The 25,577-nt window shown below is 39.5% G+C and overlaps 1 protein-coding gene across 1 annotated transcript in view; it reads left to right on the top strand.

Moving 5' to 3' along the window:
* The first annotated feature begins 10,032 nt into the window (after nucleotides 1-10,032).
* Nucleotides 10,033-25,577, top strand: part of LOC126009125 (basic immunoglobulin-like variable motif-containing protein) — a 47,880-nt gene continuing 32,335 nt past the window's right edge. Inside the window, 4 exon segments of the mRNA XM_049773496.1 lie at nucleotides 10,033-10,847; nucleotides 10,850-11,011; nucleotides 11,013-11,079; nucleotides 11,082-11,401. Coding sequence (XP_049629453.1) covers nucleotides 10,581-10,847; nucleotides 10,850-11,011; nucleotides 11,013-11,079; nucleotides 11,082-11,401 — 816 coding nt within the window. The 5' untranslated portion in view covers nucleotides 10,033-10,580.

Raw genomic sequence — 25,577 nt, 5'->3', positions numbered from 1 at the left:
GATGTTATAGGGCAAAGTTATGTTTATAAATAGAGGCTACTGCCAAATCGGTTGTGAAACCACTATTTCTAGAGAAATATAGTAGAATGCCATTTGGAACTACTGAAGAGAAAATATTGAGCATCATTTGTCTCACTCTTCTTTTCTGTTAACCGTCAAACTTAACAGATTTTATGAACAAGAATACTTGATACTTTTTCACCCTATAATATCGAAAATTTCAGGAACAGCGCCTTTAAGAATGAATTTTATAATTTTTTGGTTAGCACAGTAATTATGGTGTTAGAATGAACAGAAATATCAAATCCATGATCTCAAATCACGGTGTTTGTTTTTTCATTACACATAAATGAGTATGTTCATATGTAGAATGTTTTGCACACAAAACGTGGATAATAGACAATCTGACACATTTATACAACAGTATATACCTTAAAAAGGTGAACTTTAATTCTGTTTAATTTGGAAATAAGCAGTTGGGCCTTTGTGCAAATATATTAAGAATTTAAAAACATAACATTTTTATTTCATACTTTAATTTGTATGTACTTCTTAATTTTTAACTGTAAATTTATGGTGTGCTTTGTGTTTAAAATGTTTTTCATACTTATTTTTATTATTATTATTATTTTTTTTTGTCATTAAAACATTGGACAAGCTGCTTTTTCCCAGAACAGGTTTTTCAAAGGGATCTAATGACGGACTTTTCCTGGCTCTTCCTTTTCTCTGCCCCCAATGAAGATCTTGTCATTCTCCTTCCCTTTGTCGTATCCTGCTCAGACAAGAGCTATATACGGTTACGATTCAGGGGCATTTGGTGCTGTTCAGAGCAAGAGCTGATTTTAGTAGTTTCCTTTAAAAGAAACCTGTAAGACTTTTCAGGGGGCACATGATGAGTGATTGCATAATACTTTGGAATTTAGCATGAGTGTTCCCAAAACGGGGAGTTGAATGGGGTGCCACCAATTATTGTATACTGGAACCCTGATGAAAGGCACTGTTAGTTAAGTGCAGGATTATTCAGAGTTGCATTCTTTGGGGGGGGGGCGACTTTTAATTGCATTTAACTTGTTCAATAAATAATTTACATTGGTAATTTTGCTTTTGTATCTTTTTATATTTTTTGTTAACTTTCACTCTGAGTTTAAAATACCAGCAGTTTGCTTTGTAGCTGAGATTTAAGATGGCCTCATAAAAGAGGGTGTGTGTGTGTGTGTTTTTATGGGGATCAAACCCAGGTCAGCCTTGTGCCAGCAGGTGTGTGTGTGTGTGTGTTTATGGGAATCAAACCCAGGTGTGTGTGTGTGTTTATGGGGATCAAACCCAGGTGTGTGTGTTTATGGGTATGTGTGTGTTTATGGGTGTGTGTGTTTATGGGGATCAAACCCAGGTCAGCCTTGTGCCAGCCAGGTACCCTGCCCAGCATGCTGTTCTGTATCTCTGGCTCCAACTTAGCATAATTTTAGTAAGGGACAGATATATCTATATTTGTGTGTATATATATATATATATACACACACACACCTATGTTTATATATATATATACACACACACCTATGTTCTCTTTAAAATGGATCGTTTTCTTAAAATTATTTGCAAAATACAAAGGAAAGCAAGAACATGTTTAAGAATTGTAAATGGCTGGATCATAAACACAAAGGGAATGTGATCAGACATCAAATGACAGTTACTTAAAGATTTCACCGGAGTGTTGACAATTTCAGTAGAGTGTTGCAAATTATTTGCAAACGAAATACTGTTAATGTCGCATAGATGATTTCCAGTTTTGAAAACAGAGGGTAGCTATTTAGTGTTTTCAAAGACAATAGCACTTATAAAATTTGAGACCCTTTTGGCCTAGAAGAACGAATTACTATAATAGTAAAGGAGCTTCCAGTACCTGCTCTGAAACTAAGGTTAGAAGTTCAGATCTAGGGTGGCCAACATGTTCCAAGCGTGGTACTGGTCTCTCTCCTTTTCCATTATTATTCTGTCTTGGCCACACTTGGTTGTTATTGAGAACCTCCCTGGGTTCTATGTCAGGGAACCTTGTTGTGCTGAGGACTGGGAGCATGTGCTGTAGAGGAAATTATTGCACATAAACCATCCTAGTGTTATTTTCCAGGTCTCCGTCTCTAGATTGTCACTGTTGCCAGGATTGTTTATCTCTCGAGCCTATAAACATATTTATACAATACTTAGCTTGTTTTTAAGAAAAATGATAGTTTACAGAAATTTTTTTAAAATATATCTTTTGTGCGATGGGGTGGTGATAAAGTTTTATCTTTCAGGTTTAAATTTCTTACCCACTTAGAGTTTGTTTATAGTATTTGGTAAAGTTTATTTAGTTTGTTTCAAGGTGACACGTTGGTGCTGGGTCAGGGGTCCTTCCCAGCCTTTTTATGCTCATCCCAGCAGTGCTTAGAAGACCACATCTTCCCAGGGATCAAACAGCTGCAACGTTCATTTGTTCAGAATCCTTTGAGCTACTCCCCAATCCCTGGAATTAATTTTTATAAATGGTAAATAGTAGGAATCTAAACTTTTTTGTCTTTCTACAATGCTACCAAATACTGTGTACTTTAAAAACCTATCTTTGGACCAGAGATATAGATCAGTGGATTGGAGAACGTGCTTTTCTTGTAGAAGACCCAGGAGGAATTCCCAGCTCCATACAATCACCCAGCACTGCTGAGTGTGGCACAAAAACAAAACAAAAATTCTTTCTGGGATCAGGGATGTGGCTCAGTGGTCAAGTGTGCATGCATGAGAAGCTAGGTTTAGCTCTCAGCTTCATCACTCATACATACTCATCTTTTTTATTTTTTTATTTTAATAATATCTTTAAGCACCATGATTATAAGCATGTTTATGGTTTCAGTCATAAGAAAGAACATCCGGGCCCTGAGAGATAGCACAGCGGCGTTTGCCTTGCAAGCAGCCGATCCAGGACCAAAGGTGGTTGGTTCGAATCCCGGTGTCCCATATGGTCCCCCGTGCCTGCCAGGAGCTATTTCTGAGCAGACAGCCAGGAGTAACCCCTGAGCATCGTCAGGTGTGGCCCCCCAAAAAAAAAAAAAAAAAAAGAACATCCCCTTCACCTTTCCACCACTAATGCCTCCCATCTTCCATCTCCTTCCAGTCTTTGAGACAGGCATTCAATTTCTCTCACTACCATTGTCATGATAGTTGTTAGTGTAGTTTCTTTAGCCACTTGTCTGTTGTCAGGCATTTCAGTTGTTTTCATATTCTGGTATTGTAATAGAACTGCAATGAACATAGGTAAGTGTGCAGAGGACATTTTTGAATTGTTTTTGTGTTTCTAGAGTATATCTCTAGGAGTGCATAACCATCTTTTTCAGATATCACATGTTGCATTTTCATTTTATTTCTATATGTGGGTTCATTTCTGTACTTTGGAGTTACTTTGAGGTGGGATGCACAGCATGCATGGCTCAGGGTTTACTCCTGGCTCTGTGCTCAAGCATCACTCCTGGTAGTTCTCAAGTGACCAGGTGGGGTGCCAGTTTTCAAATATGGGACAACCACATGTAAGTCAAGTGCCCTACCCATTGTTCTATAGCTCTGACCGCTAGTTTTTTTTTTTGGGGGGGGGGGTCACACCCGGCAGTGCTCAGGTTTATTCTTGGCTCTATGCTCAGAAATTGCTCCTGGCAGGCTCGGGGAACCATATAGGATGCCGGGATTCGAACCACTGTCCTTCTGCATGCAAGGCAAATGCCTTACCTCCATGTTATCTCTTTGGCCCCTCCGCTAGTATTCTTTTTTCCACTAGTATTTTTTTTTCACATTTTAAAGTATTTATTGTGATACCACCTCCACCACATTCAGGCATCCAATGGGATTTTTGACCCATGATTAATACACACAGTGAGGGCATAAATCTTTCTTGGGGCTACCAAGCTCCTCTAACAATGTTATCATGTGGAGCATGAAGGACAGAAATTGATTTCAACACACTGCATATTATGCTAATATATGTTTGCTGATAATAATGTAAGTAACTAGTGTCCCCAAATTGTAGGTTTGCAAAATTCAACTGAGTCTGACAAAAAGAGGGCACTTAAAATTGTTCCAAGAATGGGCAAGAGGAAAATTACCATAATTAATGAAAGGGAAATTGAACATATCCCTCTTCTAATTGTTTTTTTTTTAATTTTTATTTTTAATTATGAGAACAAGGGTGCAAAGAAAGAGGACAAGGTAAAGTTACAGTGGAAGGACATTCACCCATAACATAATTCTCAGAAGTCCCCTTTCTGATATCTTAACTTTGAAATTTCAGCCAAAGAACATTAAGATAAATAAGACAGAATCCATGTACAATTACTTTGTCCCTCAAGTCCCCAGATTGTAACACATTATAATATTTCTTAACAGTACACAAGGCAATCTAAGGCCATAAAACTTACGTAACTCCTTAAACATTACAGGCATAGTATTTTCTTACATTTCCATATACATGCATATTAGCTTAAGTTAACCTCAAATTTTAAGTGAGTTCTTTTTAAGGATTAGAGTCAAAGGAGCATAGTAAAAATGGTGTTAGAGTGGCAATTGTTGTTTGCATAGGCCCACCAAAATATGAGGGACATGGAAAGAAATAACCTTGGCCTAAGTACAAAGAGACCAGACCCCTGAAGTTTCCTGGCACAAGACCAAGTCTAGGCTCCAGGCAAGCTAGATCGTCCAATCCAATACATTGTCTGTAGTGCCAACACACTTTTATTTTTCACACAGTCTCTGTTGTTGGTATCATGTTTCTGTATTAAAGATCCTGGAATCTGCATATCTTACATTGAAGTCAGGATGTGGAGCATCCTCTCCTTTCACCTCACAATCAAAGGGCAATGCAGGGAGCCCTGTCCTGTAAGCAGGTCGTTGTTGTAGTTAAGTCTTCTCAGTGTTAAGGGAAGTCTCTTTTGAGCAGGTCGAAGTCTGAGCAGTGTAGGTCTTCCGTGGTAGAGGATTGCTTCCAGGTGATGTTATAGACCAGCCTGGATGTTTCGTGGATGGCTTCCCTGGTTCAGGGGAGAATGGATTATGCCCTTTCTTCTGAGGTCTGTGCCAGGTCGTTATGTCAATGTCAGGGTGTAAGGTTCCACTAGTATTTTTTAACTTCATTGGCTTGATAATCTAATCTATAAATGATGCTGCTAATTTTATGCATATCAATAGTATTTATCAAAGAGAACCAGTCTCCTTTTGGTCCTATTTGGGCTCTCAACAGATCAGCGACCCACACTTAGTGGGTCCAGCTATTTTCTTAGTTCAGCCATTTAAATGTGATCTCTTCCTGACATGTCCTCACAGACAGACACAGAAATAATGTGTAGCCAGCCAAGGAGATCCCTTGGCTCAGTTAAGTTGACATGTAAAATCATCACTACCACATTTAACTAAATTTTCATTACTTGCAACATTCGTTTCTACTGAAGTGATTTACAACATAAGTTTTAGGATCTCAGCATCACAACAGAGCCTTGGGCTTTGTCCATGTACCATCTTAAACTTTATCCCTACTCTTCAGACTCAACATAGTTTTAGATTTTTTTTTTACTTGAAACTAATAGGTATTTCATTTTTACCTTCCACCTCTCCTTAATTTTTATGCATTTTGTTTTCTAATTTTATTTGCCTGCTTTCTTGTATACAAGTTTGGGAAGCCTCAATATTTGCCTGTCTACCATTCTGCTGTCTACATGTTGCCAGTTTGCTCTTGTGTGCTGTGGGCTTATGCTTTACATAGTTATTTTTTTCTCACAAGTTGAACTTTTGGACTGGACAGGTACTACAGCAGATAGGGCACTTGCCAGTCCTCAGCACCCTATATCGTCACCAGATGTGATCCAAAAACAAATTAATTTACAATTTTTGTTTTTCTTTCCTTTTCTTTTTCTTTCTTTCTTTCTTTTTTTTTTTGGTGGCCACACCCAGCAGTACTTGGACTATTTCTGTCTTTGTGCTCAGAAATCACACATGGCAGGCTCGGGGGACCATCTTGGTTGCCGGGGATCGAACCCAGGTTAGCTGCATGCAAGGCAAATGCTCTACTCGCTGTGCTCTCTCACCGGCCCCTTCTCTATTTCTTTAAGATGATACTTAAAACAAAGAAGCTACTTTACTACCAACTGGTAGTCTTGTAAACTTAAAAATAACATTTGTATGCATGAGACCCTATCCTGAACAGATTGCAAAGCATGCTGCCTCCATTTTTTTTTTTCATTGTAATTAAAAATATGTTCCATCAAAACCCTTTTGTGCCTGGGAAATAGCTGTAAAGCCACTCAGTTTTCCTTGTACTTCATGTCTTATATTCCCAACCTAATTATAAATCAATGAAAAAAGTCTTCATCTCCAAAGTGCTATAAGCCAAATCAGACTCTCAGAGCTCTTGACCTCTGGCACCCCAGCCAGAGTCTAGACTGAGTGACTCACTTTCAAAGAGTAGACTATAGAAGGAAAAAAAATCAGAATTATAGTCCAGACACTCAAGGACACAGCATGCTCATGATCAGTATGGCCAGTGATAAATCATTCTACACTCTGTGATGAGAAGGGGACGTTATCATTGTGGTTTTCTTCTCTTTGGATATAAAACCCATTGTCCTCATCTAATCATGGGAAAAATGAATCAGATAAACTTTTTTTTTTCTTGGTTTTTGGTTTTTGGGCCACACCCGGTGGCGCTCAGGGGTTACTCCTGGCTGTCTGCTGAGAAATAGCTCCTGGCAGGCACGGGGGACCATATGGGACACCGGGATTCGAACCAACCACCTTTGGTCCTGGATCGGCTGCTTGCAAGGCAAACGCTGCTGTGCTATCTCTCCGGGCCCCATGATAAACTCTTAATAGGCATTTAATATATCTGTACTTTTCAAAACCAGGAAAATACTGACAATGATCATGGACCAGCAGTGACATGACAACAGGGCAGTGGTTTCTGCTGGTTTGGATCCAGCAATAGGAAAAATCCAAAACATTCTAGAGTTTGGTTAATGTACTCAGGTTTTTTTTGTTTTGTTTTGTTTTGTTTTTTAATATTGGCAAGTGCACTGTGGGGATATAATATGTTAATAATAAGAGAAAGTGGGTATAAAATATAAGAATGTAGGAGGAACACATAGGGTTGTGAAGTCCTTTTGATCATGTATTTTATAACCTATATTTTTTTACTTCTTGAAGAGGTAGATGGAGCGGAGAGATAGCACAGTGGGTAGAGCACAGCTGATGCAGTTTCTTTCTCCGGGGCCCTATGTGGTCTCCTAAGTACCACCAGGAAAGATTCCTGAGTACTGCAGGGTGTGCCCCAAGACAAACTCCCAAAATATAGGTAGAAAAATTCACTGTTCTTTGCTCATAATTTTAGAAGGAAATGTACACATATAAAGGGCACAGGGTGGAGGGCAGGCAGATCCTGGCTTCCAGCTCTCTATTCATCCTTTCTTGATCTGGAGGCTAGCTCTAGCCGGCATGGGGTTTGGGGAGACCCCATGTGGAAGGCCTTCTCCCTAACTTGGGTGGGCTGGGAGCCTTGATAGGCCCCCAGCCGTCCCCTCTTCTGCCCCTGGCCTCCAGACCTTCTTGGGGTGGCAGCCCAGGCGGCCAGACAAGGTGGGTCCCTCCTGGATGGGGTCCCAAGCTTTCCCCACCCTTCCCCCTACACTAGGGTGGGAAGGGCACAGGGTGGAGGGCGGGCAGATCCTGGCTTCTAGCTCTCTATTGATCCTTTCTTGATCTGGAGGCTAGCTCTAGCCTGCATGGGGCTTGGGGAGACCCCATGTGGAAGGCCTCCCTAACTTATGCGCTGGGAGCCTTGATAGGCCCCCAGCTATCCTCTCTTCTGCCCCCGGCCTTCAGGCCTTCCAGGGTTCCAGTCCAGGCAGCCAGAAATGGTGGGTCCTTACTTTGGGTGTGCTGAGATTTGCTCAGTTGCACTAAGTTTGTCACTGTCAATTTCTGACCAGTCTACATGTGGAAAACTGCACAGAGGCTAGTGCCCCTTGCGCATTGCATGTATTAAGAGAATTCCCTATCCTTATGTTATGTTTTGCGTATCCGGAATGTCCATTTTGTATTCTTCCCTTCCCCACACCCCTACAAAGCTCATTTTTACTCCTTAACTCTCTTACACCCCCCCAAACATCACTAACCCACATTACTCTTTTTAACTTCAGTAATGCACACTCCTAATTACAGACCAAAGCCGTGCATTGTGTGTAACAACCCCCAACTATTTCAAAAGACATAAAATGGATTTCTTTTGAATATTTTCTGTTTTTTTTTTCTCTGACAGCTGTAAGTCTTACTAAATATTCTCTTATACAGTGACGATTCTAACCACTTTTTATCTTCTCTTTGTGAGCTGTTCAATAAGGAATTTTGGGGCCCAGAGAGATAGCACAGTGGGGTTTGCCTTGCAAGCAGCCGATCCAGGACCAAAGGTGGTTGGTTCGAATCCCGGTGTCCCATATGGTCCCCCGTGCCTGCCAGGAGCTATTTCTGAGCAGACAGCCAGGAGTAACCTCTGAGCAACGCCAGGTGTGACCCAAAAACCAAAAAAAAAAAAAAGGAATTTTGATGAAAGAGTCCCCCAGTTGAATGCTGTGATTGGACCATGTCATGGGGATTGTTGGACTTGTTCTTATGGCCCCCATATGCGCCAGTAACGCCACGTGGCATTGTTCCTTTTTTGCATAGGCACATTAAAATGGGAAAATACTATACATACAAAGCAGATCTTATCTATTAAAGATTGGAACACACAAATCTTGTAGTGCAAAGGGACCTTACACCCTGAACATTGACATAACAACCTGGCACAGGCCTCAGAAGAATGGGCATTTTCCATTCACCCCTGAACCAGGGAAGCCATCCACGAAACATCCAAGTTTGTCTATAACATCCCCTGGAAGCAATCCTCTACCACGGAAGACCCTACCACTGCTCAGACATCCACCTGCTCAAAAGAGACTTCCCTTAACACTGAGAAGACTTAACAACAACGACCTGCTTACATTGCCCTTTAATGGTGAGGTGAAACTAGAGGACGCTCCACATCCTGACTTCAATGTAGGATATGCAGATTCCAGGATATTTAATACAGAAACATGATACCAACAACAGAGACTATGTGAAAAATAAAAGTGTGTTTGCACTACAGACAATGTATTGGATTGGACGATCTAGCTTGCCTGGAGCCTAGAGTTGGTCTTATGCCAGGAAACTTTAGGGGTAGGGTCTCTTTGTATTTAGGCCAAGGTTATTTCTTTCCATGCCCCTCATATTTTGGTGGGCCTATGCAAACAACAATTGCCACTCTAACACCATTTTTACTGTGCTCCTTTGACTCTAATCCTTAAAAAAAAAATCCCACTTAAACTTTTGAGGTTAACTTAAACTAATATGCATGTACATGGAAATGTAAAAAAATACTATGCCTCTAATGTCTAAGGAGTTACATAAGTTTTATGGCTTTAGATTGCCTTGTCTGCTGCTAAGAAATATTATAATGTATTACAATCTGGGGACTTGAGGGACAAAGTAATTGTACCTGGATTCTATTTTATTTATCTTAATGTTCTTTGGCTGAAAGTTCAAAGTTAAGGTATTAGCAAGGGGACTTCTGAGACTTATGTTACGGGTGATTTTTCTTCCACTGTAACTTTACCTTGTCCTCTTTCTTTGCATCTTTGTTCTCATAATTAAAAATAAAAAATTAGGGGCCGGGAAGGTGGCGCTAGAGGTAAGGTGTCTGCCTTACAAGCGCTAGCCAAGGAACGGACCGCGGTTCGATCCCCCGGCGTCCCATATGGTCCCCCCAAGCCAGGGGTGATTTCTGAGCACATTGCCAGGAGTAACCCCTGAGCGTCAAACGGGTGTGGCCCAAAAACCAAAAAAAAAAAAAATTAGCTTGTGGCCATGGTGAGCACCATGCTGAGAGTCCATCTTCTTGAGAGAGTCTCCCCGGTGCGCTGCAGTCTTTCTATTCATGCCCCCGGAGCACCTTTGGGTGCCAAAGGAGATGGGCACTATCCTTGGAGCTGTCCAGTGACCCCCACGCGGGAGAAGATCTACGCCATCTGCTTGGACTATGCGTTTCTCAACCAGGCCACCTCAATCTCCAAGACCCCCAACTCCAGCCACTCTTCCTGCCTCCCAGAAAGTACCTCGCTTTCAACTGCAAAGAATGCGACCCGCTACCTGGGCCTGGCCACGGCGCCGGCAGAGATCATTCACAATGAAGAGAACAGCCTGGAAACCGTATCCAGCAGCTTGGGCAAGCTACCTCTGGCGTGGGAGATTGATAAATCGGAATTTGATGCTGTGACCACAAATCTGAAACATAAATCAGGTAATGCCAAGAAACAGATTTCCAAGAAAAAGACCTCAGATAAGAAGGGAAGACACCCAGGGACTGGCCCCAGCACTCTCCTGTGGAAGATATTAAGCATCGGAAAGTTTTTGACCTCAGGTGATGGTATAGCATAAGTCGGCCACAGTATAAGACATCTTGTGGCATTTCCTGACTGATCTGCTGGAATTTCTTGTATAGCACAATGGGAACAGGAAACCTTCCACCTATTACTCAAGAAGAAGCTTTGCATATTTTGGGCTTTCAACCCCCGTTTGAAGATATTCGCTTCGGTCCTTTCACAGGAAACACAACGCTGATGAGGTGGTTCAGGCAGATCAATGACCACTTCCACGTCAAAGGATGCTCGTATGTTCTTTACAAGCCTCATGGGAAGAACAAAACAGCTGGAGAAACTGCTTCAGGTGCCTTGTCTAAGTTAACGCATGGGCTGAAAGAGGAATCCCTGGCTTATATATATATCATTGCCAAAACCATTATTTCTCACTGATTGGCTTTGAAGCAACACCCGTTAAGGCAAATAAAGCTTTCAGCAGGGGGCCCCTCTCATCACAGGAAGTCGAATATTGGATCCTAATTGGAGAATCTAGTCGGAAACATCCTTCTATTCACTGTAAAAAAATGGGCAGATATTGTTACTGATCTAAACACCCAGAATCCAGAATATCTAGATATCCGGCACTTAGACGGGGGCTACAGTACCAAAAAACAAAGAAAGTTGGTGGAAATTTGCATTGCCTCATATCGTTCCAGAAACTTCACTGGCAAAGATTCGGCATTTGGAATTTTCCATTTGGAACCATAAGACCAGAGTCACAGCCTCTATCACATGGCCTGGGAATTGCCAAATCAGAGAGTGAGGACAACATCTCCAAGAAGCAGCATGGGCGGCTGGGCCAATCTTTCAGCGCAAGTTTTCATCAGGACTCAGCATGGAGGAAGATGTCCAGCATCCACGAGAGGAGGAATAGTGCTTACCAGGGCTACAGTGACTATGACGGGAATGTCTGAACTGCTGGGTATTGAACAGATAGATGAACAGCTGTTGTCTTATCCACAGAAATGGTTCTTCTCGGAATTGTGCTAAGACAATAGGAGAATTTACTAAGTTTACTCAATAGGGACAGATCGAGCAGTACAACTATAACCTTGTAGTTCTCCAGTGAATAAGCTTGTATAGGATGATGGTGATGTGATTACAGATATACAAGCAGATAAGCAGAGATTATCGTCCTTTTAAAGTTTTGAGTTATGTAGATTTTCTGGACAGTTTCGCAAAATCCAGTAAGTGATAGATCAGCAAATCTTAACAGTTTCATTTACTAGCGTTGCAATTTGAAAAACTGAAGCATGATTTCCTATCACTTGATGCCCATTTGTTGCCTAGATTTCATTCGTAAATTTCACATGTAAGGCACCATCTGCCTTCTTCAGCAAATGGGGCTGTCATTTTCTCTCATGGTGAAAGTTCATTTAAAATGGTTTTGTGAGTCTACTCATTGTTTTTCTGGTGGCAGTTTCTTGCCTGCCTCATGGTATTCTGGTTAACTCTTTCAGGATGGTTGGTCAAGAGACAGAAGAGAAAGAGTCCAGAAATTAATCTTTTCTAGTGGTGCAAATGGATGTTTTAGGAACACTTAGTCAAACTGTTTTTTGATTTTCTTGACTTCGGATGCTACGTTTAGGTTGTGGCAAGAACTTGAGAACCTCAAAAGACTTGCCAAGCTTAGAATGCATTTAGGAATAGAGTAAATTAACAAGTGGACATTGCTATATCTCAGATATTCTGAGAAATGAGATCCTCTGATATGTGACAGCTCTCAGAAAGGATTTGAGGGTCAATAATAGCATGAAAGAGGCAATCAAAATTCCTGCCAGAAAGCCGCTGTTTCAACTTCAGACACTGAGCTGCGTTTTTCCTGTAGATAGTGAGTTCTTCTCCCAATCTAGAACTCATAGATAACTAGGTTCTAATTTTTCTTCCGAGACTCAGGTCAGGAACTTGATGATGACCGGGTGCTGGCTATGTTGGTAAGCATACCGCAATACACCTCAAGGAGAAGGTTCAGATTTTTATTTTTTAAATATGTTCATTTTCTTCTCTTTGAATTTTATATCCATCTCTCCATTCAAATATGCCTTGCCTACAGAAGGGGAAATAGGTTTTTTTTTTTCTGAAGATGATATTTTGCTTGGAATGCAAAGAACTGAATGATTTGTAGGTTGTTGATTTTGTTACTTCATACTGGAACTTTGAAGAAGTTTTCATCAAATAAAAGTTTTGTTTTCTACTTTAAAAAAAATTAAAAAAATTAAAAAAGAGGAATATTTGGAGAGGTCAAAGGAATAATGATCTTGATTCAAGGTTGTGTCATGAAGAGAAATGTAAAGGCTTCTCAACTGAAGAAGAAGAAATGGAGGGGTAAGCCCTACTTTTTTTTTTTTCAGGCCACACTCATTTGATGCTCAGGGGTTACTCCTGGATAAGCGATCAGAAATTGCCCCTGGCTTTTGGGGACCATATGGGATGCCGGGGATCAAACCGCGGTCCTTCCTTGGCTAGCGCTTGCAAGGCAGGCACCTTACATCTAGCGCCACCTCGCTGGCCTTGGTAAGCCCTACTTTTTAAAAATCTCTAGATGCTAAAAAAAAATGAGATTAGGTAAGTTGAGAAACAGTGTATCTTCCTGTGAGATTCAGTCTTACAGTCAGAAACTATAAGTTCAAAGAAATTCTTTAGGAAGGAAATTCAGTTAGCACAATTTTTACAGTCAATTATGGAACTTTTAACTATTGTATCTATTAAAATCTAAGGACTTGGGCCAGATTTTACACTGGTTAAGGTAACTAGTATAATTCGCCCAGATTCAATTTCTGGCACTACTTTATCATTCTCCAAGTACCACCACCAAAAGTGAGCCTTGAGCACAGAACCAGGAGTAAGCCCTGACCATTACTGGGTGTGGCCCCCAAACAGAAAATTTAAGGACCATTTCTTATTTGGAAAATTTTTGAGTCTGATTTTCAGTGTTCATATGGTATTTAGGCTATGTTGACTTTTATCACGAAAATAGGTCTTCTTTTTTTTTTTTTTTTTTTTTTTTTTTGGTTTTTGGTTTTTGGTTTTTGGGCCACACCCGGCATTGCTCAGAGGTTACTCCTGGCTGTCTGCTCAGAAATAGCTCTTGGCAGGCACGGGGACCATATGGGACACTGGGATTCGAACCAACCACCTTTGGTCCTGGATCGGCTGCTTGCAAGGCAAACGTTGCTGTGCTATCTCTCCGGGCCCAAAATAGGTCTTCTTAAGCAATTATTCTCAAAAGTTTATTGTTAATAAGCCTTAAAAATATTCTGTTTAACATAACTATATTGATAACCTATAACTCATCACACTGAAATATTATGACAACATTTCAATTTGTCATAAATGAATAAAACAGTGATCCTTCTTTTTTAAAGTGTATTTTGTTTGGGTGCCACATCCAGCAATGTTAAGGGAATATTCTCAGGTCTGTGCTTAGGAGTGACCCTTGGCAGTGCTCAGGAACCATGTGCGGAGATTAAACTCAGGTTCGCCATGTGCAATGTACTCTAAAAGCCCCAAGTTTTTAATTTTTTTGTTGTTGTTTTTTTTGTTGTTGTTGTTTTTCAGTCACACCCATTTGATGCTCAGGGATTACTCCTGGTTAAGCGCTCAGAAATTGCCCTTGGCTTGGGGGGACCATATGGGACACCGGGGGATCGAACCTCGGTCCTTCCTTGGCTGGCGCTTGCAAGGCAGACACCTTACGTCTGGCGCCACCTCGCCAGCCCTGAGTTTTTTATTCTTAATTCAATAATCATCATTTAATTAGAGTAGCTGAATACATTTAGATAATACTATTTCCCCCTAAAATAAAAATTTTTGAGTCTGGAAAGGTAATACAGGAGTTATGGTACTTGTTTTGTATGCTGCTAGCCACTGTTCCATCCATGGTACTGTCTTTGGTTTGAGCACAGAGCCTAGGAAAAGCCTTGGATCCCCATCAGTATGGTTCAAGACCCCTCTACAAGTTAATTAATAACATTTTCCCTTGGTTTTAGTCCAGTGAATTAATTTGGGGGCCCACACCTGCCACATCCCACTCAGGAGAGGCACACACCACAAGGAATAGTGCCCTCCTGAAAAGGAATTATTTGCCAAAAAGGCCCGCTTAGAGCAGTCAAAATCACTTGACCCTTTGCGTGGATTGTTTGGACATAATTCCAAAAGTGGCTGTAACTATCTCTCTCTTTATTTTTAACCTATATTAGAAATTAGGCCTTTGTAAATTCTTTCTAACAAAGGAGGACAGTACAAATCCCGCCAAAAGTCTCCCACTTAACAGCTCCCTGTAATTTTTGCTACTTTGGCGCCAAGATCAGGTTTTCCCCAAAACTTAGCTCATAGTAAAGTAATTTTCAGTTTTCCCCCAAAACTCTAAAACATTTCTCTCTCTTCCCACTTCCCTGAAAATTACCTGTTTCTTTTCTGCTTACCCAAAACAAAGCAAGCCCAAAACAAACTGCCTTTTCACCTTCAGTATCGGCTCTTTAATATGCTAATTTAAGCCAGGGTCCTCCATTCTTTTCCCAGTTTCTTTGATGTCAAGAGTTTGCACCCTACATTCCAAGCCTCAGCCTTTTAAAAACAGCCAGCTCAAAAAATAAATTTGTCTTCGTCTTTTTAGACGCGAGTCCCCATACAATCTGTGTGGTTTCATTCATTTCTACAATATTATTCCGTTCATTCGCCATTCCGTGTGCCCACTCTCTCCCTGTGGAATTTTTTCCCAAACTCCACGAAGGATCTGTTTGCAGGTGCTGAAGACTGCAACTCACACAGCAATTGGCGCTTCAACGAGGAGCCATTAGGAGAGGGTAAGCTGTCTCTTGTCTTTTCTTCTATCCTTTTTTTCCCTTCTCTTTTTCCTTTCAGGACACGGAATTGGACCTCACCAGGTTGCCTAGGAACCCCTGGAAAGTACCAGGTTTTAAGGCGAGAAGATATACGGGAACATGGGTCAAAATTATTCTAAGCAACAAATTATTTCTGGTACTATAAAGTATATTCTAAGAGCTAAAAATTATGCCATATCTCCATAGCAGATACAGCAATTTATTCTATTCTTAGAAACTTATAGCCTCTGGTTTATTGAGAGGGGTACTCTATGTTTGGAAGATTGGCTACAAGTACAGCAGGATATCCAGGATGTATATAAAACGTATGGTCCTGATGCTCACCTAAATCTTATTTATACAATTTGGACAAAGGTTATGGAGGTAATTGATGATAAACAAGAATCAGTACATGCAGCCAAAACTACCAGGGTAGAGATGAAATATAGTTATAATCAGCAGTCCAGGCAGAAGACCAGTATAAATTTTAAAGGAAGAACTAGCGATCAGGGGCTTGATAGAGCAAAAGAGGGCTCAGTACCTTTAACAGCTGATATGCCGGTTCCTTCTATAGCATCTCTAAACTTAGAGACAAAAGAATCCCCCAGAAGACACCAAGTTAAAAATGAATCAAAATTAGCTTTGGCTACTGTTTCTCCTGTGCAAAAGGTTAAAAAATTTTTAGAACTAAACAATCTGTATGCTGCATCTTCTCATGCTACTGAGTTGTTCTCCTGTAATGTTTGAGAAGTATGAGAACACCTCAGAACCACTTTTAACATCTATAAGAATTCAGGACAAAGATATTTTAGGCCACGTGGATACCGAAGCAGACTTTTCCTGCATTGCTGGAAAAGACTGGCCCCACTCTTGGGCGGTGGAACACGTTCCATTCCCTTTGAGGGGTCTAGGATTGCCTAAAAGTGTTCTAAAAAGTGCTGTTATCCTAACTTGGAAAAATGGTGTAAGCAAAGGAAATTTCCAGCCCTATATTCTACCTCACTCATCGTATACTATATGGGGAAGAGATGAGCTTAAAACTGTCTAAAAATCATGATTAATAACATTTTTGCATATCTAATGCATAAATTTTTTTTCATAAGTCTCTGCTCAAATGTTTTCTTTAAATAATAATAAATATGTGTGTATTCGTAAAAGTTGCAGGTCATATCTAATGCAACAAAAGTAGAAATTTGCCAACTAGAAATTTATAGAGGTAAACAAATGCACTTAATTTTTTCTATTTCTCTTCAAAAACCTCCCTTTTTAACTAAGAGTCGACTCTTCTATTTTCTTCTAAAAAGGCCTTATCTTTTCCTTTCCTAAAACAATTTTTTTTTATTAATAGCCAGCAAAAATCTGGCGGGAATAATTTGGAGACGTCCAAAAATTTCCCACAATTTTTCTCATCTCATCTTTTACCTGCAGCTCACCTTTATGTTTGTCACTTTATGTGCTGTGTGAATCTAAAACTTTGTCTAAGTGTGCATTTAAATTGTATGTCTGAAAATTGTGTCTGAAAACAATGTGTGCTTCTTTAATATAACTGAGCATATTACAAACGTGCAATTTTGAAAAAACAGCCTTTTCCTAGGTCAAACCTCGCCTCAGAGAAAAGCAAAGAAAAAAAAAATGTGTTTGTGCTTTGAATCCAAGCAGCTTCTAGGCCCTGAGGGGGAAGAAACCCCCCCCCCCCACAGAGCCCATTTTGGTCATCAGAATAAGGTCTGAATTTCTCAAGGTTTCCAAATTTTCTCTTTCTAAAAGGTTTTTTATAAATCAAAATTGTCTAATGTTGCAGTTAATTAAGATTTAACCATAATATTAATTTTGTGTATGCTTAATATTTTTTACAACTTAATTTTAAGAAAAAAATTTTTTTCTTGGTCACATAAATTTATTACTGTGTAATATTATCATTGGTCATAATAATATTAAAACTGGTATCAAATTGTGTTAATTCTTTATTGTTATCTAAAATAATAATACATTTAAAAACTAATTTTCAATCGTCTTTAATAACATCTAGCATTTTATTTACTTATATTTTTGTAATAATTAAAAGTAATTTTCATCATTTCCATCTTTTAAGCCTTAATATAAGTTTTCAAATGTTAACAAATAGCTGGCATATACCACCTGTCAGCACTGGTCTCAATTTAGTTGAGGTGTAATTCATCTACAAAGAATGCCCTCAAATTTTCAACAAATTTTAGTACCTTTAATTGGTAAAAGGGGACTTATCCCCAAAAGTCTACAACTTTAACAATTAATTAATCAGGCCATCTCATTTGTCAGTCTATTAGTGCCAAATTATTTTCAAAACACTAATCTAATGCTTTATATGGTAAAATTCTAGTAATAAAGCATGTTTTTAACCTCATGTTACAGTGCTCGTGAAATCAGAGCTACATAACTTATTGTAACTTAAATTACTAATTGCAATTTCAAAAATTTACTTGTTGCTCTGTGCTTTCAGCCTCTTAAAATCTTTAAATTTATCTTTTGTTTATACTCAATGGCTACCTTAATTTGCATATGTATAAACAGGAATGCCTTCTTTGCAAACCACATTTGCAAACAGCCTTCAGTGGCTGCCCCAAAAAGAAAAATTTTTCTCCAATCTTAAAAATATATGGGCCCGGAGAGATAGCACAGCGGCGTTTGCCTTGCAAGCAGCCGATCCAGGACAGCTGATCCAGGACCAAAGGTGGTTGGTTCGAATCCCGGTGTCCCATATGGTCCCGCGTGCCTGCCAGGAGCTATTTCTGAGCAGACAGCCAGGAGTAACCCCTGAGCACCGCCGGGTGTGGCCCACAAACAAACAAACAAACAAACAAAATATATATATATATATGTTTAAAAATATAATTTTAATTTTCAGCTATCTAAAGTTAAGATTTTTAGTTAACATGTATTTGGTAACTACTTTCTGTATTTGTTTTATATGTATTTAAAAAATACTTAAGTAAAAGTTACTTAATAACTACAACAAACTGGTCATTAGTAACAAAGTTTATTCATGTACTAATTACTCTACCTTATCACGGTAACTCTTACCCAAAAATTTATAGTAAACAAATTAACAGTAATATTCAGCTGTGTTTTCTCCCACCAAATCATTAAAGTTTTTTTTCTAGAACTGAAGGTGTGCCTTCACACAAATGCCAATCAAACTAATAAAACATCAATTTTTACGTCTTGTTTGCTGCATAACTTTTCATTTCCATAACTCAAAAATATTCTTCCCTCTATTCTTTCTATAATTTTTTCTATAAATTTGTTTTCTTTTATTTCAATATGTATACAGTATAATCAAGTCAATTATGTGGTTTTCTTAACAAACATTTTCTCTTTTTTAAGTATAGAATCATTACTTTATAATCTTATTGCTAGTATGTTAAAAGTTTTGCTTCTTTTATTTTTCCTTATATTTCTAGCCTCTAAATATACCTACCACCACTACCTTATCTAGTTGCTTATAAAATGCATTTAAATATTATAACCATACATAATTTACCTTGCTTTATAACCAATCTGTACTAATTAATAATTGTAATTGCTTTTACTTAATTTTCATATTTTTATTGCAAATTAACTTTTATCCTCCCACAGAAACAAGAACACGTGCACCTCTAAAACAATCTTAAAGTTTTTTTGAATCTACTCTGCTCAAATCCCACTAATCAATTTAATCCTTTCCAGGAATTGAAACTGCAAAATTATACCAGTCAATTGCATTCCCTTGCAATCAAAGTAACAAAAAATCTTTCCTTCTTCCTTTCTTATAGGCAAGTAATACAGCTCCTTTAACATCCTAAAAACAAATAATGCAAATTCTCTACCCTCACTTTCTCCTAACAACCTTTGTTTTATAGAACTTCTACAACATAAAGTCCAAAAGGGAAGCATATAGCTCCCCCGAAGCATAATTAAAAGCTATTTAATTTCCCTACAGGTCTAAAAAGTTTCTCTGGAACCCAGTCAAAGTAAAACAATTACCATGCCCCCACTAATTTTTTCACTTATGTTTTCCAGTTTCTTCAAAAAAAAATTCACAGAAACTACTAACGCTGAAATACTGTCTGCCTGAGAAATCAGTCTCCCTCCGCAGAAGCTGACAAGCTCACAGACTCAGCACCCCTGCTGACTTCACCTGACAACGCCAGCTGCATTTTCAACCCCCAGTCCTGTGACTTCTGCAAAAACGCCAGCACTGCTGACCCCTGAAAACTGCCTGGAAACAGATGACGTCACACCTGCAGCTGAACTTACGAACTCTAAAATTTAAAAACTGAACTTATAAACTCTTCAACAAAATACCATCTTTTATTCTTCTAAGTATATGTTTCCTGTTTAGCCTACCTTCTTGAAAGCAGCAACAAAACTTTTATTATCATTGTAATTTGTAACAAAAATTTTTTATATATATGTGTTTATGATTATAATTAGCAAAACCAGCAATTCCCCCTTCCAACTATTTCCCAGCAAAAATTGTTTCGTATATGTCATGTTATTACTATTGCTTAAATTCTCTCCTAGTTTCCAACTTTTCTATGCTTCTTCTTTATTTCTAACTTTTCTTAATAATGTAGTATTACTCAATCTTCCTTCTCCTTACAATTCTCTCACTTACAGTATCTTATTTGTTTTTTATTCCTCAGTGCCAGTGCACATTCTCAATTTTTATATTGTTACAATAACCTGCCTATATTTTAATTTTCATAAAATAGTATATACTTTATACCCTATTTAGCTAAGTGTATCATAGCTCCTAATCCCACCTTGCTAAAATCAAATTATAACTTTTGGCTCTTTTGGTACTGTCTCTATTCTTCCTAATTGAACTTATAGCAAAAAATAGCATACGTAAAGTGTTTTGCCTCGCACGCAAAACAATAATTCGAGCTCCTATTTGGTCCCTAGTGTGCAAAAGGCTATTCTGAGCTCACAGCCAATAAAAGCCTGAAATTGCCACCAGGTGCCCACGCAAAAAAAAAAAAAAAAGAGTGAATTGCCACATCCCACTCAGGAGAGGCACACACCACAAGGTATAGTGCCCTCCTGAAAAGGAATTATTTGCCAAAAAGGCCCACTTAGAGCAGTCAAAATCACTTGACCCTTTGCGTGGATTGTTTGGACATAATTCCAAAAGTGGCTGTAACTGTCTCTCTCTTTATTTTTAACCTATATTAGAAATTAGGCCTTAGTAAATTATTTCTAACAAAGGAGGACAGTACAAATCCCGCCAAAGGTCTCCCACTTAACAGCTCCCTGTAATTTTTGCTACTTTGGCGCCAAGATCAGGTTTTTCCCAAAACTTAGCTCATAGTAAAGTAATTTTCAGTTTTCCCCCAAAACTCTAAAGCATTTCTCTCTCTTCCCACTTCCCTGAAAATTACCTGTTTCTTTTCTGCTTACCCAAAACAAAGCAAGCCCAAAACAAACTGCCTTTTCACCTTCAGTATCGGCTCTTTAATATGCTAATTTAAGCCAGGGTCCTCCATTCTTTTCCCAGTTTCTTTGATGTCAAGAGTTTGCACCCTACATTCCAAGCCTCAGCCTTTTAAAAGCAGCCAGCTCAAAAAATAAATTTGTCTTCGTCTTTTTAGATGCGAGTCCCCATACAATCTGTGTGGTTTCATTCATTTCTACAATATTATTCCGTTCATTCGCCATTCTGTGTGCCCACTCTCTCCCCGTGGAATTTTTTCCCGAACTCCACGAAGGATCTGTTTGCAGGTGCTGAAGACTGCAACAGAATTTGGCTCACAGCACACACCCATTATCACTCAGGGGTTACTCAGCCACATGCAAGGCAAACACCCTACCGCTGTGCTATCACTTTGGCCCCCAATTTAAAATATTTTTGATTGCTCACTCCATTAATAAAATAAAAAGGAAAATGTATATAATATATTTATAATTCTAGATTAACATAAAGATAAGGGTCAGAGCAATAGCACAGCAGCATGTTGTTTGCCTTGCAAGCAGCCAACCCGGGACAGACCCAGGCCTGATTCCCAGCATCCCACATGCTCCCCCGAGCCTACCAGGAGCAATTTCTGAGCACAGAGTAACCCCTGAGCGCCACCGGGTGTGTCCCCCCCCAAAAAAACATATAAAAGTAATCAGGGAAGGTGAAGTAGGTGGTCAGCGGTAGAGCACTTGTCTTGCATGTATTAGACCCTAGGCTCAATTCTTGCTTTATGAAAATAAAGGCAGTCAGTCTTGAGTAATTTTTTTCAATCTATTCTGACAACCTTTTATTGGTATATTTATATATTTAAGGAAGTTACATGATTTATGTAGATGAATTGCTACTAGCATTTATTTATAAAACGTATGCAAGAAAGGATCAGATAAAGATAAAGTAAATTATTTGTAAATGTCCTATAATATTAACAGCTTCATTCTTTTTTGATATCTACAATTTTGGGAGGGGACCATACCTAGAGGTTGTTGGAGATGACTCCTAGCTCAGTTCTTGGGCAGTTTCTCCTGGCATTGCTTAGGATACCATGCAATACTGGGTTTTGGAACCTGGAATTCCCACATGCAAAGCATGTGCTCCAGCTGTCTGCCAGTCTTAACATTTTATTTTAAGATGCTTTGGAGCAAAATGGGCCCTCACTGCTCCTAAGGGTTCTGAGATACATGTGTTTACTGTTTTATTCTTATACTCTCATTTATTTAGAACTACACAGTCAGAAAGTGGAAACATTTTTCTTGCAGATTAAATTTTAATGTCTTTTGGGGGGGGGTCCACATCCAGTGATACTCGGGTTATTCTTAGCTCTGCACTTGAGAATTACTCCCTATGAGATACCAGAAATCGAACCAGGATCACCTGGGTCAGTTTTGTACAAGGCAAGTGCCCCTACCTCTTACTATCACGCTGGCACACTATTTGTGGGGTCGGGGGGCAAAACTGGTGATACAGAAGGGTGTTACAGTATCTAGGAATCATTCCTGGAGGTATTCAGGGACCGTACGTGATGCCAAGAATTGAACTGAAGTTAGCCTTGTACAAGGGAAACACCCTGCCCACTGTACTACCAGCCCACTTTGTGTGTGTGTGTGTGTGTGTGTGTGTGTGTTTGTGTGTGTTTGGGGCCACTTCTGACAGGCTCAAGGGGACCATATGGGATGCCAGGGATCTAACCTGTGTTGGCCACATTCAAGGCAAACACCCTACCCGCTGTGATATAGCTCTGACCCTCCAGCCCACATTTTTTTTAATTTAAACACTATTGTTACAAGGTTGTTCATGCTACAGCTATTTTTTTCCCCACAGATAAAGTTGTTCATGATTGAGTTACAGTCATGCAGTGTACAACAACTTCACTTCACCAGTGAAGTGACTGCCAGTGTCAACAGTTTCCCTCTCATCCTCCCCTGATGCCCTCTTCCCTCCCATCCACCCTCTCCCACCTGCCTCTGGGGCAGGCATTTTACCTCTCTCTCTCTCTCTCTCTCTCTCTCTCTCTCTCTCTCTCTCCTTTCTCTCTCTGTCTCTCTCTCTCCTTTCTCTCTCTCTCTCACACACACACACTCTCACTTTTTAATGTCTTAAATTTTATTATAGACTTGGCTCAACTTTTTAAGTGTATTTTTATTCACATTTGAAATTAATGAATCTTCCTTATTTCATTAGGAGATAATTTGGAATTAACTACTTTAATCTTAACAAACACAAAATAAGCATTATGATGACCCTGATGAGGTAGAATAAAGGTAAGCCAAAGGCCATACTGCTTATGCTAATGTTTGGACTCAAATCAAAACGCCTGATTCTGTGTTTGTTTTAAAAGCACATCCAGTTGTGCTCAGACTTACTTATGGCTCTATGCTCAAGGATCCATCCGATGTGGTGCTGAGAATCGAGCCCAGATTGGCTGCATAAAAGGAAAGGACCTTACAATTGTAGTATCTCTCTGATCCTATGTAAAAAAAAATTTTTTTTAACTAGCTGCATTTTAAGTACTCGGTAGTCATCCATGGTGAATGTCTGCCATGTTGGACAGCGTCGATCTAGAATATTCTCAAATTATTTCGACAGAGCCAACTCTGACAAGGATAGAGTCACCATGTTTTTCATTTGCATTGTGGGTGGAAAAGAACTCATGGTATGAAGCCTACAAAGCAGACATTTTCTTAGTACTCTTGTTCGGTTCTAACTTGTGTTTACATGATTGGTTTCATCTTCAAGGGTATTTTGGGTAGGATTCCTTGGAAAACAGTTGCCTGCTTTGCATTTTTAATTTGTTAAAACTCTTACCTCTGTAGGTAAACTCCAGTAGGTCAAAATACAGGAACAAGTGAGAGCCACTGCCCCCTTGTCAAATTCATATCGTGTAACACGGATCTAGGTGAAACCATCAGGGTCAGTGTGTATGTTTATAAAAATTAAGGAGATAGGTCTTCAGCAGAGTTAAAATGCGCATTGTCTGCTGCATACTTCTTAAAGAATTTAGCTACACCACTTGGAGGGTCCCTATTCCAGATCTGGGATCTTACATTGCTGACCTGTTTATCCTTTGCAGTGCCTTGCTCTTTAAAATTTTTTTTGTTCCTCTGTCTTCCTCTTTGCAAAAGAATAAGCAAATCTCTGGGCTAGAGACCAGCAGGACTGTAGCCCAGCAGGGGAACTGAAATCTTAACTGGACACAGATGTTTACTGTATGGGAGACAGGGCCAGAAGGAGACAATAAATGAAAGGGATAAAAATATGAGTTCTTCAACGTTGCTTTCTTTGATTCTTGAGAAAAATCTTGGTTGCTTCCTTGACAAGATTTAAACCTTCTAAAGTTTCTTGCACATGTATTTTCTGCTTTTAGTGTCACGCTCTTCTGTTTGATTTACTATTTCTCAAGAACTTTTTTTCTCCATAAAAATAAAGGAAAAGATAATAGGGCACACACACACACACACACACACACACACACACACACACACAGATATCTCAGCAGGCTTAATATATACTTTGCTTGCAGGAGGCCTAGATTTGATCCCTGGCTTTGCATGGTCCTCTGAGCACAGAACCAGGTGTATGCCTAAGCAACATTGGGTGTGACCCAAATCTAACAAACAAACAAAAAAAGAAAACCTCCACAAAATTTAATTGAATTTATTTTATAATGTGATGGGACCTGATATTTGTTTTATATATGCATAAAAATTAAGGTAGATGTAAATTTATTTACAAATATTTTCCCAACAATTGCATATATGTAATGTTTGAAAAGTAAAAGGTGCCCTCCCAATTTTTTTTAATTACAAGAATAAAGGTGACAAGAAGCTTTTTTTGTACATCATACCACTTAAAGGTGTCCTATAAGGTATCAGTTTTGCAGCCCTGGCATTGAACTGCCTGCCAGTTCAGCACTCATGGGACTTCCTGAGCATACCTGAAAGGCTCCTTCAATCCTTCAAAAAATGGGCTGTGATGCTCACACATATTGCCCAATGGGTGCACCACTGGGCGGTTGGGGATATTCTGTGACAGTATTATTTGTTACTGACCAATTAACCTGCTGGTCAAAACCTACCAACTGGCCTAGTTTTGGGAACCTTCATCTACTCTTCCTGGTCTTCAAATATCCCCTTCCAGTGCACAAGGCTCAGACTAAGAATTGTTGGGTTAATTGCTTCCCATCTAGGCTCTAGTTGTTCCCCATGTCGGCTATAGTTACTGTTTCAACTTACAAGAAAGATTACTAAAGTTTCATCTTAAAAGTAAGCTTAAAAAATTCTAATTCGGGCAGAGCGGTGGCGCTAAAGGTAAGGTGCCTGCCTTGCCTACGCTAGCCTTGGACGGACCGCGGTTCAATCCCCCGGTGTCCCATATGGTCCCCCAAGCCAGGAGCAACTTCTGAGCACATAGCCAGGAGTAACCCCTGAGCATTACCGGGTGTGGCCCAAAAACCAAAAAAAAAAAAAAAAAATCTAATTCGGGGCTGGAGAGATAGCACGGAGGTAAGGCATTTGCCTTTCATGCAGAAGGTCATTGGTTTGAATCCTGGCATCAAATATGGTCCCCGAGCCTGCTGGGAGCAATTTCTGATCATGGAGCCAGGAGTAACCCCTGAGCACTGCTAGGTGTGACCCAAAAAAAACAAAACCAAAAAAAAAATTTGAATTTAACCCAAACTATAACAAGCTAAACACAAAATGGTCCTGTTACACTGGTAGACCCAGGGCTAAGAGTAGAGTTACGGAATGCATCCTGGGAACTCTGGGAGCGAGAGGTCAACACTGG

The sequence above is a fragment of the Suncus etruscus genome, chromosome 5, assembly GCF_024139225.1.
Source record: "Suncus etruscus isolate mSunEtr1 chromosome 5, mSunEtr1.pri.cur, whole genome shotgun sequence".
Classification (NCBI taxonomy): Eukaryota; Metazoa; Chordata; class Mammalia; order Eulipotyphla; family Soricidae; genus Suncus; species Suncus etruscus.
The sequence above is the reverse complement of the archived record's forward strand: the minus strand, read 5'-3'. Positions and strand labels throughout refer to the sequence as shown.